The sequence below is a fragment of the Bactrocera latifrons genome, unplaced genomic scaffold (assembly GCF_001853355.1).
Source record: "Bactrocera latifrons isolate USDA-ARS-PBARC rearing strain unplaced genomic scaffold, ASM185335v1 scaffold_165, whole genome shotgun sequence".
Taxonomy (NCBI): domain Eukaryota; kingdom Metazoa; phylum Arthropoda; class Insecta; order Diptera; family Tephritidae; genus Bactrocera; species Bactrocera latifrons.
Genome location: NW_017535130.1, coordinates 720,745 through 737,869, shown reverse-complemented (window position 1 = coordinate 737,869; position 17,125 = coordinate 720,745). Strand labels below are relative to the sequence as shown.

The 17,125-nt window shown below is 34.1% G+C and overlaps 3 protein-coding genes across 5 annotated transcripts; 1 reads left to right on the top strand and 2 right to left on the bottom strand.

Moving 5' to 3' along the window:
* Window positions 1-13: 13 nt before the first annotated feature.
* On the bottom strand, window positions 14-2,544 carry LOC108966585 (EGF domain-specific O-linked N-acetylglucosamine transferase). The gene is made up of 3 exons (XM_018929577.1): window positions 916-2,544; window positions 629-846; window positions 14-571 (listed from the first exon to the last, which is right to left on the bottom strand). Exons 1-3 carry the CDS (start codon window positions 1,957-1,959, stop codon window positions 145-147), a joined length of 1,689 nt encoding a protein of 562 aa, XP_018785122.1. The 5' UTR covers window positions 1,960-2,544; the 3' UTR covers window positions 14-144.
* Window positions 2,545-2,845: 301 nt separating this feature from the next.
* On the bottom strand, window positions 2,846-5,057 carry LOC108966587 (uncharacterized protein At4g17910-like). The gene is made up of 2 exons (XM_018929579.1): window positions 4,036-5,057; window positions 2,846-3,686 (listed from the first exon to the last, which is right to left on the bottom strand). Exons 1-2 carry the CDS (start codon window positions 4,799-4,801, stop codon window positions 3,055-3,057), a joined length of 1,398 nt encoding a protein of 465 aa, XP_018785124.1. The 5' UTR covers window positions 4,802-5,057; the 3' UTR covers window positions 2,846-3,054.
* A 670-nt stretch (window positions 5,058-5,727) lies between these two features.
* On the top strand, window positions 5,728-16,953 carry LOC108966602 (probable phosphorylase b kinase regulatory subunit beta). Of its 3 annotated transcripts, none has more exons than XM_018929595.1 (16): window positions 5,728-5,862; window positions 5,925-6,085; window positions 6,697-7,115; window positions 7,205-7,334; window positions 7,406-7,557; window positions 7,627-7,799; window positions 7,866-8,241; window positions 8,597-8,623; window positions 13,022-13,126; window positions 14,015-14,444; window positions 14,519-14,661; window positions 14,739-15,206; window positions 15,281-15,429; window positions 15,678-15,947; window positions 16,010-16,085; window positions 16,155-16,953. In XM_018929595.1, the coding sequence occupies exons 1-16, from the start codon at window positions 5,843-5,845 to the stop codon at window positions 16,338-16,340; spliced, it is 3,285 nt and encodes a 1,094-aa protein (XP_018785140.1). In that variant the 5' UTR covers window positions 5,728-5,842; the 3' UTR covers window positions 16,341-16,953. The 3 variants fall into 3 exon arrangements, with proteins under 3 accessions (XP_018785140.1, XP_018785141.1, XP_018785142.1); XM_018929596.1 differs by lacking the exon at window positions 8,597-8,623 and adding an exon at window positions 10,360-10,374 and having other exon boundaries at window positions 16,155-16,340; XM_018929597.1 differs by lacking the exon at window positions 8,597-8,623 and having other exon boundaries at window positions 16,155-16,340.
* Window positions 16,954-17,125: the final 172 nt, after the last annotated feature.

Here is a 17,125-nt window from a genome sequence, read left to right as displayed (position 1 = left end):
ATTATAATGATAATGCGTAAGATAAAAAATTTAGTTAAAAAAGTAAATTACAAAAGAATATAAAAACATTTATATTACTTTACCACTTAAATTGTATTCAAGATCACAATTACTTAACTCTGAAAATACTGCATAAATAGACCTCTATAGCTCTTCTTTTGACTGTAAAATCTGTTCGCCCGCACTATGAGTGGTTGGATGCTTGTTATTTTGCTGCGTCTGAAATTTCTGGTACTCATTATGTGTATATACTAGATCGGCGGCTTTTGCCACAAGTCGTGTGAATTCTTTTGTATCAAAACGATAATTTGTGAATTTTGCATGAGCTCCACCCTGCGGATGATGACCTTCATCTTGCGGATAGAGCAGTCCTTCACGTTCCCATGTAATATAATTAACGCCACGCAGCCGCGCCAAATCTTTATAACAATTAGGGTCTTCACAATTATACAGCTCGAAAATTGTAGCCCAATTCGGCAAGAAAAGCAGGTGGGTTAGTCCAGCACCATGCATGCCTATAAGTATATCTGTGTTCCGCGTTATAGCCAATTGCTGACTGAAGGAGAGACCCCTGAAAATATAAATGCATAATTAGATAACGCCTTAATTAATAATGTTTAACAAAAACCTTTCAAACGAAATACGTTGCACATGATAGCTGCTGTTCGCACCGATTTCTTCGAGCAACTGATCCTCATTTAAAACTTGTCTATACTTTGTGCGACGTGATAAGAATGTAATACGCAATTTAGCTTGTGGTCTAGGTGGACGGAAAGGTATTTGTAAGCGATGTAAAATGAATTCGGAGAAGGCACGAAACAGACCGCTACCTTGACAGCCATGAATCTGAAAGAATTTATGCCARTTATAGTACAAACAAAAAAGGGAAAAATTTTGCAAATAACATCAACTTACCAACGGCGTGTTATAAAACAAGCCAAATATCATACGTGGTAACAGAGGCAACACCACATTCCGAAAGCACACACGCTTTCCTTTAAAATCATTTAATGTCCATATTGGATTGTCTGAAAAGGCCTTAAATGTCTCAGCAAATGGCGAATCGTAGGAATATGTTTCCCAAATCAAAATGCGAGAGTCTGTATGAAACGCTAGCGGGTGTGATTGATTTACGAAAAGCGATGCGTATAAATTGAAAAAATCGCAGAAATGATGATACATATTATAAGTAGCATCGATTTTCAGAATAAATGTGGGCGTATCAATGACTAAATCACACGCACCACTTGCCATWAGTGATGCGGGTAGTTCATCGAAATTTCGTAATTCTGGCGCCCAAGACTGTAGTGCACCCATATGATCCAATTCGCCCTCTAAACGTGTACGATTGAACTGACAATGTCCTAACAGCTGGTGTGGTTTCAGTACATCCATATGATATCGTATTAATTCCTTTCGTTGCGCTAGGTCGCGAAAGTCAAAGAGCAAATTGCGCCCGCGACAAAAGCGCAGATATTTGCTACATTCTAGCGAGGAATCGGTGATGTAATGAGGCTCACATATAAGTGACAATTCGTTGATTTGATTTTGTATATAACCAAAGTCGGCTTGATTGTAGAATGTATTCACTTGTGCAGTTTTGCTTTGCACCCAWCCGTGGTGTTCGCCCGGGCAAGTGGGCGTCTGAAAACGTTTATTCGCGTCACAGTCAAGTTCATGACCCCAACATGCGGTTAAAGTGTCCAATGTAGGTATTAATTCGTCGTTTAAGCTATTTGTGGAGGCGTTACTACGAATTATGCGTAGACAGTCTTCATTTTTAACACAATGTTCACGTACTTGGGGGAAGGTATTTAGGTAGCGTATTAAATGCTCTACTGGTAAATTTGGCAAAAGTATTGGTGTATGCTGCATAGATCCGCGTGTAAAGTCGGCATTTACACACGAATACGTGAGTTGACTTAGAAGCTTGAGTATTATAAGATAGTTGAGATACATTTTTCACAGCTTTTTTATATAACTTTAATATTAGTACATTCGAAAAAAATGCCACGATAGCTATTACTATTGCTTTATATTGTAGTTGCAGCAAATCATTGTTTATTTAAGACGGTACACGATCCATGCAGGTGAATGTCAATTCGCCAAGGTTACTGTGCATAAAAAGCCGGTTTCCTTGACCAGCTGTTGCATAGAACAAATTCCCTGTGGCTGACTTCACCGACAGCTGTTCTTTATGCTTTCTCAAAAGAATTGCAATGCGTATAGTTGAATTTTTCACTTTAAAATGCCTGCAAGTAAGCAATCTGCTACTAGGCTCTCACCATCGTTCAGCTTAGATCTTCTTGCTGTTACTGTCAATCAAACTAAACTACTGAGGGCGTAGAGCATATCCGATTTAGTGGAGCTGACTAACAACATCACCTTTGACGTGAAAACAGGTTTCCTATACAATTGCTTTTATGTTTGTTTTTTGCTGTCTGTGAATTTTGCGTCGTTTTATTAGTTAAATTCGTTTAGTCGCTGAATCATTCTTGTTATTTTCTTTAACATACATGCACAAAGCACAAAGCACAAATGCGTACAATTTGTTATTGTTTCGTTTGTTTACATCGAAAAAATGAAACACTTCGAAATGGAAGATATGCAGATAAAATTAGTGTTGCCATCCATTGCGGAAAAAAGCGTTTTTTCGAAGATAAGAAATTTAACTTCACCACTAATTTGAAATAGTGTTGTAATCGAGATTTCCCGCAAAGAAAATAAATTGAAAATATTAAGTAACAAAATTTTTGGCTAACTAGTGCAGCAAAGTTCTTTTTGGAATAAAAAGTAAAGTCTCATTGAACTAAAATCTTTATTAGTCTCTTCAGCTAGTAAACAATTTTATTTTTATTTGAAGTGTATTGAAAACGCTTTTATTTTTTTTTTTTAGTTTCTCGAATGTTACGATCTTTTGGATGAAACGAGTCAAAAAAACTATCTTTTCTCAAGACAACGAAAGGATACATTTTGACGCAAGTTGACAAATTGGTTACTCTGAAAACTTTACTAACATTCATTTAATATCTAAAAGTCTAAATTTGAAACCATTCACAAATCGATAATGGTCACATTATTTATCAGATAAGAAAAAAGTGCCATAATGAACATAAAAACCGTTAACATACAAAAAGCTTCGTTCTCATTGCGATTTAGCGGCTCCAAAAAGTTCTTTATACTACACGCTACCAAATAACCCGCTATATAACAAAGTATACCGTTCTTATTTATAATCGTCACAAACTCAGGGATTACATTTAATTCTCTAACACTGTTATTTGCGTCATTGTACTCGAGTGCCTTAAAAATAAAGCTGAAAACCAACATATGCATTAAGGTCATCGTGCAACCGACGGCTAGTATCCATGCYACATAGCCGGTATTGCAGGTAATACGTGATATGGAGGTTGTAAATATGCAGAGCAGTGTCAATAGCCAGAAGGACAAGCAGGCTTCAAGTATTGTTAAAAGTTTGTTCCTAAACATCTCGGCGGACAAACGTTTAACTCGCGTACGCATTTTGTCACCAATGCCAACCGATATCAAATAAAGCGCCAGAAATCCAGGAACTGACAGATACACCTCCTTTAGTGCGCCAATAAAATAGAACCGTTTAATTTTTGTATCCAGTATGTATTCAGCGGTGAATATTTGTAGAATAACTTCGTGAACGAACAAGATAGCTGCAAAAGACATGACAATTTAATGTTTAATATAAATTTTTTTTGAATATAATATATAATAATATAATATGTAGTCATATGTATGATAAGTGATCGAAACAGTGGAGGTGATCGAGGATCGAGAGCACTTCTTCTCTRTTCCGGAGTACTGCTAGCGTCCCAGTGCTCTGCAACAATTATTTACATACTTTTTCTCCAACAATTATTGGCTGATCCTACATCCCATCCGGGGCCAGTCTTTCGCTGTTTAATCTGCATTAACTACCTCAGTAATATACATTTCTTATCAACAAGTTAAAAGCGATTTACATCAGATCTTTCAGCAYTGGATTAGTGATCTGTAACTTACCTAAACCCAACTGAATGCGGCGTTTTTGAGACGTCACATATTCACAAATAATCGAGCCAATTATTACCACAACCGCAAATAGAAAATAGTAATTCTCATGCAATCTTATTGGATTCTTATCATTTTCTGCATTTAACAGTATGACTAGCATACGCACAAAAGAGAGAAAGAGCATCGGCAAAAAGAAACTTGGAGCAGCGGTCATTGGAGACCGTCCAACGCTGGTACGCTTAACGGTTGCCAAAGCAAATAGATACAAACCAACGTCTATATCCAAAAAACCTATGCCATAACTATAGGTTGCTTCGAAATATTGTGGTATCTTTAAGAAACGTGGTGCCCCCATACCCAATATGGCAATTACATAAACTAYGGCGCGATTCAGTGCATACGCAAATGGTCGGCAACTGCCCGTGACATACTGGCGTCTTGGCGATTTCGTTACGAAAGTGATCAATAGTAATATCACCAAAATGACACTGCAAATTATCGCCACAAGTCCGGAGTGTTCGTGAAACTTCAACGAAATCAACAGAGTTGGTATAACGATCACCACAAACTCAACGACATATCGCACWAATCTAGAGGCACCGGCACGGTCAGCTAGCTGTTGGCCAATAAATTGTGCCAATGCTGTGAGACATATCATTGGTATAATTACGTAGAACACACGGACTGCATTGTATAATAAGTCCGTGCCGTGTTTAATTTTTAAGTCAAAGTAATTTTCTCCAAACCACTGCTCAATAATACTTGTGATATTCATTGTTGCTGCTGCTTGGTTCAATGATAGTTCGTTACTGGTTTAGTACATGTACATAGAACTCATTGCTTCCATCAAGTGGTACAGTGTAGCATACTTAACAGTTAGGAATAATGCATCGGCTTAACGCATCCAATATGTGTTCGAGTTTCTTCGACTATTTGAAGGTATGAGCTCTTATAATTTCATTGTAGATAGTATGAACTGCGAAAGAAGCGCTGGGAGTAGTTAATGAGAATATTTTGGATATCTGCAATCGAGTTGGAGCTTTGAGTGTTACTCGGCGTTGTGAAGCTCGAACTCATTATTTAAGGAAATGTAGTCATGCACGGAACGAACACTGCGAATGTAAACGATCGTACATAACAGTTACTTCCTTAAGAATTTCTAATGGTTTTAATATGTTTGTTTTTGTATTTGAGTGTTTTTATTTTATGTGGTGGCTCAAGAGCCTTTGTAGCGAAATTTATGCGAGGGTATTCAATTTGTTTCAGAAATTAGTAGTTCTTCCAAGAAAATATTATTCAAAATGGATATTTGGTGTTTAGTGTGCAACGATTTCCGTTTCATATTAAAAATAAATGTTGTTATTAATTTCCATATTAACCAACACAATTCGTTAAATAAYATTCATGTGAAAATATTGATTTTAATATTCAGCAGCATAATACCAGACTTTTGTTATAAAAGTACCATTTAATTAAACAATGTTTCCATTGTATTTTTTTATTTAATATTTATTTCCTCTTTACCGTTACAAGTTATCKTTACCACGCAGACATTTTTCACCTCAGCAAACATTTCCCCTTTAACCAACTGCCAGCAWAATTTCCAAATTAAATAAATATATGATGCTATATGGCAACACGCGGCATTCCGCACACCAGCTGGTTGTCACTGATATGTCAAGTTTGACTTTTATTATTAAAAGCAAGGGTATTTTTTGCAATTTACAAGCAAATTTTTTCGCGATTGTWTTCTTTCCCATTTAAGTGCATTCAAAATAAAATAAAGTGCATTAAAATATAAAAACACGCAAATAAAATGCGTGAACTACCAAAAACGTATGTTTAGCACAAAGCTTTTCATGATGAAATATARAAAATTGTAGTAATATTTCTTGTAGACTCAGCATTACGGTGACCACACCTGGTAGTACAGTGCCATCAGGAGCGCCGTCCTCCGCTGGTAGGCAAGCTAGCCTTGAAGACATACATTTAGATCAGTTCCTCAAAACATCTAACTACGAAGATACAGTGAAACAGTTGGACATATACTATGGCATCGGTAATTGATATAAATTTGAACAAACGAATCAATTGAATGTGCTTTTGATTGTTAATTACTTAAGTTATATAATTTCTTAGACAATTTGTCGCTGTCTATAAGTTCACACTAGCATGCGGCACTGATTGTCAATTAGTTATTTTTATACAATTGTTGGATGCAATTCGCCCCGCTCTCCCACCCACCTCTTATGACTTGTTGATTTGTTTACATGTAGCAGCTTTATCACAAATATATGTGCATATCTATGCATACAAATGTGTGTGTRTATGTACATATGAATGAGCAGTTAATTGGCCGGCGCTTGTTTATATATTATGGCTGCTTAATCTTGCAGCGTATTAGCGTTGTATTTTATTGTTTACACTAATACTTGTTGACAACGCTGGCTTTAAATTTATGGTSCAGCACGTTAATTGTAGTAAGTCAACGAACTTTCGTTGGCGAGTGTTTGATAGCGAGAGATGCTAATGTTTAYTGGAGCATTTGTTCACATGAAAACAATATATGATAATTGCTTCTCTAAAATTTATACATAATAATAAAATATACAATTGATTGATACTTCTTACAATATTGCAATTAATAAACCTTTTATTTACTCTTCACAGTCAAACGTCAATTACTGCGCTACCAAAGCCCCATAACTGGTCTATTTCCTGTTATGAGTACGGATCATGAAGTGGGCTCCGTACGTGATAGTGTTTACTGTGCAGCAGCTGTGTGGAGTTTATATCAAGCGTATCGTCGTATTGATGATGACCGCGGCAAATCCTACGAATTGGGTCAATCGACTGTAAAGTGCATGCGTGGCATTCTAGAATGYTGGGTGAAACAGGCAGGTCGCGTGGAAGTTTTTAAAACGCGTCAATCCAATCAACATGCTTTGCATAGTAAATTTCATTTGCATACTGGTGAAGAAATTTACGCCGACGATGCCTACAATCATTTGCAAATCGATTTGGTGTCCCTGTATTTAATATTTTTAGTGCAAATGATCACTTCCGGCTTGCAAATCATTTACACGCAGGTGAGTGCAGAAGCAATTATTAGTAAAAAAACTTATCAAATATAAGAATATTAGCTAAAAACTGATTTCCTTTTATTCTTAATCTTCAGGATGAAGTTGCTTTTGTACAGAACCTGGTTTATTATGTTGAGCGTTCGTATCGCACACCTGATTTTGGCATGTGGGAGCGCGGTTCCAAGTACAATAATGGCACGCCAGAAATACATGCTTCATCTATTGGTAATTAATAGGCTGCTATTGGCAAAAAAAAAAAAATAATAATTTAAAATTTTTTTATTGAAATTTTGCAGGCATGGCTAAATCCGCTTTGGAAGCAATTAACGGTTGCAAYCTGTTTGGTGAGAAGGGCGCTTCGTGGAGCGTAGTTTATGTGGACATTGATGCGCACAATCGCAATCGCAGTATTTTTGAGACAATGCTGCCGCGAGAATCCAGCTCCAAGGTATCTATATATATATGTACGTGTTATATAAATTTTGAAACTTCACAAAAATATTTTATTACTTTACAGGGTGTTGACGCCTCATTGTTATTGACGTTATCATTTCCCGCCTTCGCTTCGCACGAGGAACGCTTAGTGGAGCAAACGAAGCATAATGTCATTACGCGTTTGCGTGGCAAACGTGGCTTCAAGCGCTTCAGTCGTGATGGTTTTCTTAGCAAAATTGAAGAAAAAAATAGACGGTTTGAAAACACTTTGTTTGCYACTTAAAAAATAAATTTTCTATTTATAAATGTTTTTTTTTTCAGCTACTATCACAACGGTGAACTGAAAGACTTCGAGGGTCACGAATGTGAATGGCCACTTTTCTATATTGAAATGATCATTGATGGCGTCTTCAAGAGCAATTCGGAGCAAATTGAAGAATATCAAAATGAATTGCGCAATTGCTTGCACACCGATGTCAATGGTGATCCCGTGGTCACTATGTATTATGCGCCAGATGGTGACGGTTCCTACGTGCGCTCACCCTCGCAATCACTTTTCCTTTGGGGACAATCCATGTTTATCATTGCGCAGCTACTAACCGCTGGTCTGCTACACATCAATGAATTGGATCCGATACGCCGTTATCTGCCGAGCTACAATCGCCCACGTCGCGGTGGCCGTTACTCAGCATTTCAGGTATGTTTTTTTGGTTCTAACCTCACATAGGCTTCTTTACTACTTACCCGTATAATTACATTTGCTAGGATACGCTTTTTCTAGATATACATACAAAGTTGATAAACAATTTAATTAATTTAATTTATGAAAATAATTCGTTTAAAGCCAGAAATTTTACTGACCCAATGATTGCTTGAATTTAACAAACATTCAAACAAAACAATTTGAAACTATTTAATACGTATATTTTTTTAATAATAAAATTGGCTGTTCTATATATTTTTTATATGTTTTTGTGATATTCCTTACAAATCCTTTACAATATCCTAAATAACATGTAAATTGGTTACATAATACACCTACATAATGGCAGGGAAAAGCCGCCGATGACAAACATGCCGTAAGTCGAGATCCTGTACATGGAAAAAAGTCTAGCTTCTTACCTTTTTTTTTTTTACTTTTATAAAAAGTAGTAGCAAGACACTGAACACTGTACTATTTTGAATCAACCACATTGTGCTCGTATTGATTTACATATGTATACCTATAATAATGTACGAATGTAAAATCACAGATTTCCCTCTTGCTTACTCTACGACAATGCACTGTTATATAATAGTTTTTGTTGCATTACCACTTATTTTACGTCTTYTGCTACAAATAGTATCACAAAATTTACATATTTTTTATAGAATTAATTTTTATGCACACATTACCGTTATATTCTGTTGCAACACGCTTGAAATTTGTGCCTAGCTTTTGTTTACTTAGCCATAACTGTAAAAGACGTACTTGTGTTAAGGGTTCTCTTTATTTTTGAATTTAAAAAAATATAATTTTTTAATTTTGATTTTGGATTTAAAATTTAATTTTTCAATTTCTAATTTCGATTTTCGGGATAAAGAAATAAGTTAAAAAAGTTTAATTCCGATTTTCGGATTGAAAAACTAAAATTAAAATTTTTGATTTCGATTTTGGTATGCTTTTAATTAAAAAAGCCGCAACCTTATTTTTGTGGTTGCAAAATAAAATGTTTTTAATTAATAAATAATTGAATTTTCAAATTTAAATAAAATTTCAAATTATTAATTCCGATTTTCGGATTAAAGAATTAAAATTCAAATTATCAATTAGGATTTTCGGATTAAATCATCAAATTTTTCACTTTTAATTCCGATTTTCAGATTAAAGACTTAAAGACTTAAATTTTAAATTTTTTATTCCGATTTTCGGATTAAAGAATTAAAATTCAAATTATCAATTAGGATTTTCGKATTAAATCATCAAATTTTTAACTTTTAATTCCGATTTTCAGATTAAAGACTTAAAGACTTAAATTTTAAATTTTTTATTCCGATTTTCATATTAAATAAGTAAAATTTAAATCTTTTATTCCGATTTTGGGACTTTTTTAATTAAAAAATTCGACCTTAGCATTTTCACAATATTTGTTTTCCTTTTTAATAAAAATTTCGAATTTAGAGTAGGTCTCTGCTTCCTGGGGCCCTATTCCGTATCTCGATTCGTAAATGTATTCTATTCGAAATTCGGATCTACTTTATAATTTTTCGAAAGTTGTACCACCCTGTGCCAGAATAAATACGTACAATTTTMGTTTTTGCTTTCTACAACTCAAAAGCTAACGAATATTTTATTCGAAAATTTCCTTAAAAATCCGAAAATCGAGTTACGGAATATAAAAAATCCGAATTCGAGTAAATTTTTTTTCGAATCGAGTTACARAATAGGCCCCCTGAACAACTTATGATWAAAAAAGTATGTTTGTCTCCTCTTTGAACAAAAAATCTTATTCTTGGTGCTATTGTGACACGTCTCTGCCGAAATTGTGTAAATTAACAAAACCCAAAACAAAAATAAACAAAACACAACTAAATTGTACAGCTTTTATGCCCTCTCTACTAATTTCACACACATGGCGACAGCAAAAAAAAAAATTTATTACAACAGAAAATAAAAAAATAAAAACAGAACACAGTTTTACAATTTACAAACAGACAACAAAATTTTTACTACTATACTACCTTTCCCTAGCGCATTTTAGTTTAAATCTACTTACATATAATTTTCTATCTACAAAACTATGTTTTTTTTTTTTACTTTCTCATCCCTACTTAGGCCAAACCGGGCACTGTAAGTAACAAAACCAAGAAAAAAAAAGGAAAAAAAATATATTCCAAAAGGTTTTTCTTGGGTCCTTGCGTAGCTTACTTTTGTTTGTACATGTTTTGTTCAAAAAGTTTTGTGGTTTATTATTTAGTTAATTGTGTTATTTGCGTTCCTTTTCTTTAGAAATGCAATACATACAAACATGTACTGACAGCGAGCATCACTTACCTTCACATACACGCCTACATTTACCTACATTGTAGCTACAAAAAATCGAAAATTTTTGAAATTTCTATATTTTCGAAATACCAATTGGCCGACACTTAGCTTAGCGTTTCTGCTCCGATATATATAAACTAACTTTCTTATAAATTTATATACTAACACTTTAGTATTTACACCAGCGTTGTCATTTGTAACTAACTTTAGTGTTGAAAAACCACAATTTAATAACTTACTAACTTATAAAAATAATTCGTATGTGACTAGACATCGCGTGTACCATTAATACTGGATATCAAAGAGGTAATGTTGCTAAACAGTTATATAAGTTTCTTGCATTTACTAACTGTACTTAATACAACTTCACTCACTTTAGTATTTTTTTGATTATTTCTATGCAAATTTTCTAAAACTGCGCTGTAATGTTCGAAAACATTTAATGGTAAAAAGCCGTAAGAATTGGCAATTACTTGCTTCCCTATTTGAGATCAAAAAGCTGACATAAATTTCAATGATTTCGGGTATTTTTTTTAATATTAGAGCGATTTATCAAAATCGGWGAAATAATTGAAATATTTTGAGGTTATGAATTTAGGATGTTTTTTATGAAAAAAAACTATAAATAGGTTGGTTTTCAAAAAATTCAAAAATTTTGAGGCTATAAATTCCGGGTATGATTAATGATGAACATATAAAATAGGTAAATTTTCTAAGAAAAAGAAAAATAATTCAAAAATATTATTTATAACAAGTACAGATTGGTAATTTAAGAAACGACAAAATAATTGTGGTTATATGTATGATATATTAAAAAAATGTAAAATAGGTCGGCAAAAAATTTAAAAGTTGAGGTTATAAATTCAGGCTCCGATTAATAATAAACATATAAAATAGGTCNNATAAGTTCGGGTAAAAAAAAATTAAAAAAATGGATTTATGAAAAATATAAAATTGATCGGCTTAAAAAAAGCAATAAAAATATTTGTGATTACATGTATGATTTATAAAGAAAATATAAAATGGGTTAAAGAGAATGAACAATTTTGAGGTTATAAATTCAGAGTATGATTTATGATTAACGTATAAAATAGGTCAACTTTTCAACAAATGTATATTCAAAAAATGTAAATTAGGTAAATTTGACAAACAAGTTTATAAATTTTGAGGTTCTAAATTCGGATTTTCAAAAAATTAAAAATTCGGTTATAAAAGAAAAACCAAAAAAAAAAAGCTGTGGTTATATGGTGCATTAAAAAAATGAAACATTTTGAGGTTATGAATTCAGGATATGATTAATAAAGATTATATAAAATAGTTCGGTTTAAAAAAAATCAAAAAAATTGGAGGTTATAAATTCAGCATATGATTTATAAAGAAAAAAAAACAGTTAAACAATTTTGAAGTTATGATTAAAAAAAATATTAAATAGGTCGAGTTTTCAAAAAACATTTAATTTTCAGGTTATATGTAAATTTAGGTTATGTTTTATAAAACTGAAAAAGTTTGATTTGATATGTAAATTTTAAGTACAGTGATTTAACAATAAAATTGGCACAAGCGTCTACCGAATGATTCTTTAAAGAATTTCAAATATACATTTATATTTATTTTATATTCGAATTTCGAATTCGAAAATTTTGAACTTCGAATTTGAAAATTTTGAACAAAAAAAAAAAAGTTTTCAAAGCATAATTAAATGAGCTCAACAATAGACTCAAAAATTTTGCAAATATTTGGTTGGTAGTCGAAAAAAAAATATCTATATTTTCGGTTAGTTTTTTTCGACTCAATTCGAAAKGCACTGAGCTAACCTCAATCATGTAGTTATAGATTCTAGATTTGTAACAAAAGTTCCTCAGTATTTCATCTGTTTTAAGGCAGCACCATTTTCAATCTTGTTTTTCTGGTGMCCCAAACAATTAATCTACGCTCTTACCACGTATCCTACTGATTATATATAATATTTTAGTGTTGTTTTTTAAAATACGCTRTTTATTGTAGTTCCCCATCGAATTGGTTTTGAAACGAAATTTGCATGTTTTGCATATTATTTATTTAAAATTCGAAATATTCTATATAAAAATCAACACCATTCAATAACTTTCGTTATTAAATAATCAATTATTTTGTTTGTGTGTTTTCTCTACTTGCATGTCGATAATGCACATATGGTTAATAATTTTTTTACATTCTGACTCAACTGTGCAATAGTTCCGTTAAATAATTTTTTCCTTAACTAAACATTTTTTATGTCGAGCTTCGTTGCTCCGTAGTTGTGTCATTACTACTGAACTTACAACAATTATAACTGTAATTGCATTTAACAGTAAATTTTGCATACGTTTTTCTTTCCAATTTGATACGAATTKAATTTGCGCACAATTTTGTAGAAATTAATTTTTTTTATTAATAAATTATAATTTTTTCTCACACCGACGCCAATCGCCAGGGCACCGCCACGGATTTGGTCGTGCAGATTGTCTTGATTGCGGAATCGCAACGCTTGCAGGCAATGATGGCCACATATGGCATACAAACACAAACACCGCACGAGGTAAGTTTTCGAAATTATATACAAATAAATCAATGTTCGAAGTTTATACAGGCTTGAATTCGTAGATGTTTCTCTTTGAGTCGCCACTATTATTGAGGTTTGATCYTTTACAAAACAACTTTGTATACCTTTAAGTTTGTAATACCGAGAAGAAAACGTTGGAGACGCTTGAACTATATATATAAAATTAGTTTGACGAATTGAGGCGTTTTAGCCAAGACCGTCTGTATATAAGCTAACTAGTGTCTTAGTTTTTGAGATATCATTTTGRAATTTTGCATGTGCATTTTTCTCTTCRTGAAGCTGYACATTTGTGAGAATTGCCGATATYGGACCACTATAGYATATAGCTGCCATACAAACTAACTTTTCGAAATTAAGTCCTTSTATGGAAAACTTTTGTATTTGCGGAAATATCTTCACTAAAATCGGTTTGCATTATTRTTCAAGACAATGCTGACAAATCTGCCAACAAATGGTTCCGATCGGTTCACTWTAGYGTATAGCTGCCATACAAACYAACGGATAAAAATCAAATCCKKGTATGAAAAACTTTTTTATTTGACGATATATCTTCACTGAATTTTACACATATTATTGTCCAAGCCTTCTTTACAATCTCCTATTAAATCGTTCAGATCGGTCCACTATAGCATATACTCGTATCTGCTATACAAACGGAACTATCCAAATCAAAAGCGTTTAYGGAAAACTCTTTTATTTCCCAAATTGCAAAAAATTTCACATGAATTAATATCCAAGTCAACGCTACAATATCATTAACGTCGTTTKGATGTCATTTAATAATTCTAACCTCAATTTTTTTAATTGAACTCTATCGATTTTATCTGTTGGATTATCAATTTCTATATTTTTCCTTGCYTCTAGGTTGAACCCGTGCAAATTTGGTCTTCCACCGAACTGATCAAAGTCTATCAACATTTAGGCGTAAATAATAAAGTTGGTCTAACTGGTCGCCCGGGCCGTCCCGTCGGCTCATTAGGCACGAGTAAAGTATATCGTATCTGCGGCATGACTGTACTTTGTTATCCACTCATTTTTGAAGTGTCCGATTTCTATCTGTATCGTGACATGGCGCTACTGATTGACGATATTAAAACCGAGTTGCAGTTCGTGGGCAAATACTGGCGTCTCTCTGGACGTCCGACAGTGTGTCTGCTGATACGCGAGGAGCATATGCGTGATCCGCAATTCAAAGAAATGCTCAACTTGCTGGCTATGTTGAAGAAGGGCTACTGTGATGGCATGAAGGTGCGCATTGGGCGTCTGCAGAATTTGATAAGCAGCTCATGTATTGGTGAGTGGTTATAWTATASATTTTTWAAMATTATTTTTTAAATATTATTCAACTACTGTGATTTGTTATTGCAGAACATCTTGACTTTATGAACCAAACCAATTTGCCGGACAATGAAAATGCTTTTGTGCAGATCAATCATGAGTACATCGGCTATCAGTCGTTGACCGATGTGCCGAAAGCGCAGTCCTATGTGGAGCAAAAAATTTCGCTAGATGTGAGTCCATTGAAATGTTTTTATGAAAAATTTTTATTTTCGAAAATTAATGAAAAATTTTTTTTTGACTTCACCAGCACTTTAAAAACAGACCCACACCCGAAATCATCGAAACCATGCGCAACACYGAATCCGTTTATTGCCTCTGTCAATTGTGGGGCATTTTATTGGAGCGCGAGGGCCCCAATTTCGAAGTGAATGGCCTGAGCGTCAATCAAGCGCTAACACAACTCTACCATCGTTCCGGTTCGTTGCGTTACTGGCGCGCTGTGCGTTATTGTTCCTCTCTCCTCCACCACATAGTCGATTCGATCAGTCCGTTCATCACCACGGTGCTGGTCAATGGTAAGGAATTGACTGTGGGCGTCATTGGGCAAAAGGAGACGAATTTCGATAAACCGATGACACCGGCGGAGATACAGAATGTCATGTACACGACCGTACAACCCTACAATGTKATACAGGCGGTGTTGCAGCAAGAGGTGGTACTATATTGTGGACGTTTGATCGCCACAAACCCCTCCATGTTCAGGGGCATATTGAAGGTGAGTTTTGCGGCACGCTTTTTGGTTGTTTTAGAATCTCATATATTTGTATTTTATTTTTTCAAACTTTGTAGATACGCGTCGGCTGGGTTTTGGAAGCTATGCGTCTCTACTTGCAGATGTCGGGGCAGGAATCGATTGATTTGGAAAACCTTTCTCCYTTCCAAGTGCGTATACTCTTGCAAAAGGTGCTGACTGTTTCCGAATGGGCTGCAGAGGAAAAGTAAGTGTGATGAGGATTCCTAAGAGTATAAACTCAAGATCAAATTTGACCCGGACAGGTTTTATGTTTGTTATTTTATGGAGTTTGAGCTTGTAGTTTTGAACCAGTCCGGTTCAAATTTGATCATGAGCTTGCAGTTATGGACCAGTCCGGTTCAAATTTGATCTTAAGTGTGTATCTAATTTTGTTTTCAAAAATGCTTAGTGACATATTTTAATCATTAATATTCTTTAAAATACCATTTACAGACTCACCACCTTACAACGCCGCCAATTGGAGGGCTGCCTATGCCGCGTACCAAAACATTTCTACAACAAAATCTGGGAAATTTTGCAACGCACACAAGGTATTACCACACAGGGACATCTGTTGCCCTCCGCACCAACACTGGTGAATATGAGTCGTGGTGAGATCACTTTTTCATTGTTGGTGGAAGAGACTTTAATGTGTATAGATTGTCCGGAACGGCGTCAAATCACTGTAGAACTCTTATGCATCATCGCCACAATATTGAACCGGTATGTAGTTTACAAAATATTTATACATACATATATTTACCATTACTTTCATTATACCACAGCAATCCGGAGTTGCATTTCAAGCAAGCGCTTGATATCGATGACATAATAAGCGAGGCGTTCGGCATGTATTGCAAGGTATTTTTGTTTTCAACTCTATGTGATTTTGCAACATTATTTATATGAATTTTGCTTTGGTTATGGCAGGACAACAATATCGAACGTCAGAATGACAACATGCGGCCCTTCTATGCACTCATTTATACCGAAACCACCGGCTATTTGGCGCGCGCCGCTGTCAACAAAGTGCTGCAAGGCGGCGCTTTATCAACACTAGATGAGTTCTCGAATGGCACGGACCAATTGCGTTATGAGACGTGTCATGTTTCTTAAACCAACAACAACAACAAAGCAATAACGTCGTTGGATTTCCCCACGCTTGCCAAAGTTTTGAACAATCTTTAATCGCAATAAGTATACATTAATCTGCATATTTACAATTATTTATATATACATATATATGTACTATATACATAAGTGTATGTAGGCCTAATTAGCACCTTTAGCCCATATTAGTTCTGAAATCGTAAATTTACACACCTTGCTCGACAAATTTGACACCCTCAATATTTATTGAGTATAGCTCAACTGATTTTTTTCAACTTTTTAGCCGTTGTCTCGCTAATTCTGCTCTCTCCGATTTGAATTTATTAAGAATAATAGTTTTTCCCTCCAGAAATAATTATTTGTATGGAAAAATCCTTGTTAGCCGAACCTTTTGAGATTATGTGTAAATGACTTCTGTTGTTTAGTATTTCAGGCCACCTTCTTTTTGTTATTCAAAAAGTCATTCTAAATGAAAATATTTATTTTACTTTATTTAAAACGTGCCTTTTTTCGAAAGCACCCAGTTCAAATATACTTGTTACTTACGCATATTGCACCATATTAATTAACAATATCTTTCAAATGTGTTTACGAAATAAAATGTAATATTTTAATTGAATTGCTTGCAACGAATTACCGTTATTGGTAGTTAAGAGAAAAGAGCAACAAACTGCAGTTGCATGTCTTATACCATAGATAGTTGTCCTAAGAGAATGACATTGTTTTTAAGGGTTTTGAAAATTTATTATTTGATCTGTTAAATTAAAATTTTGTTTATTAAATTATTTATT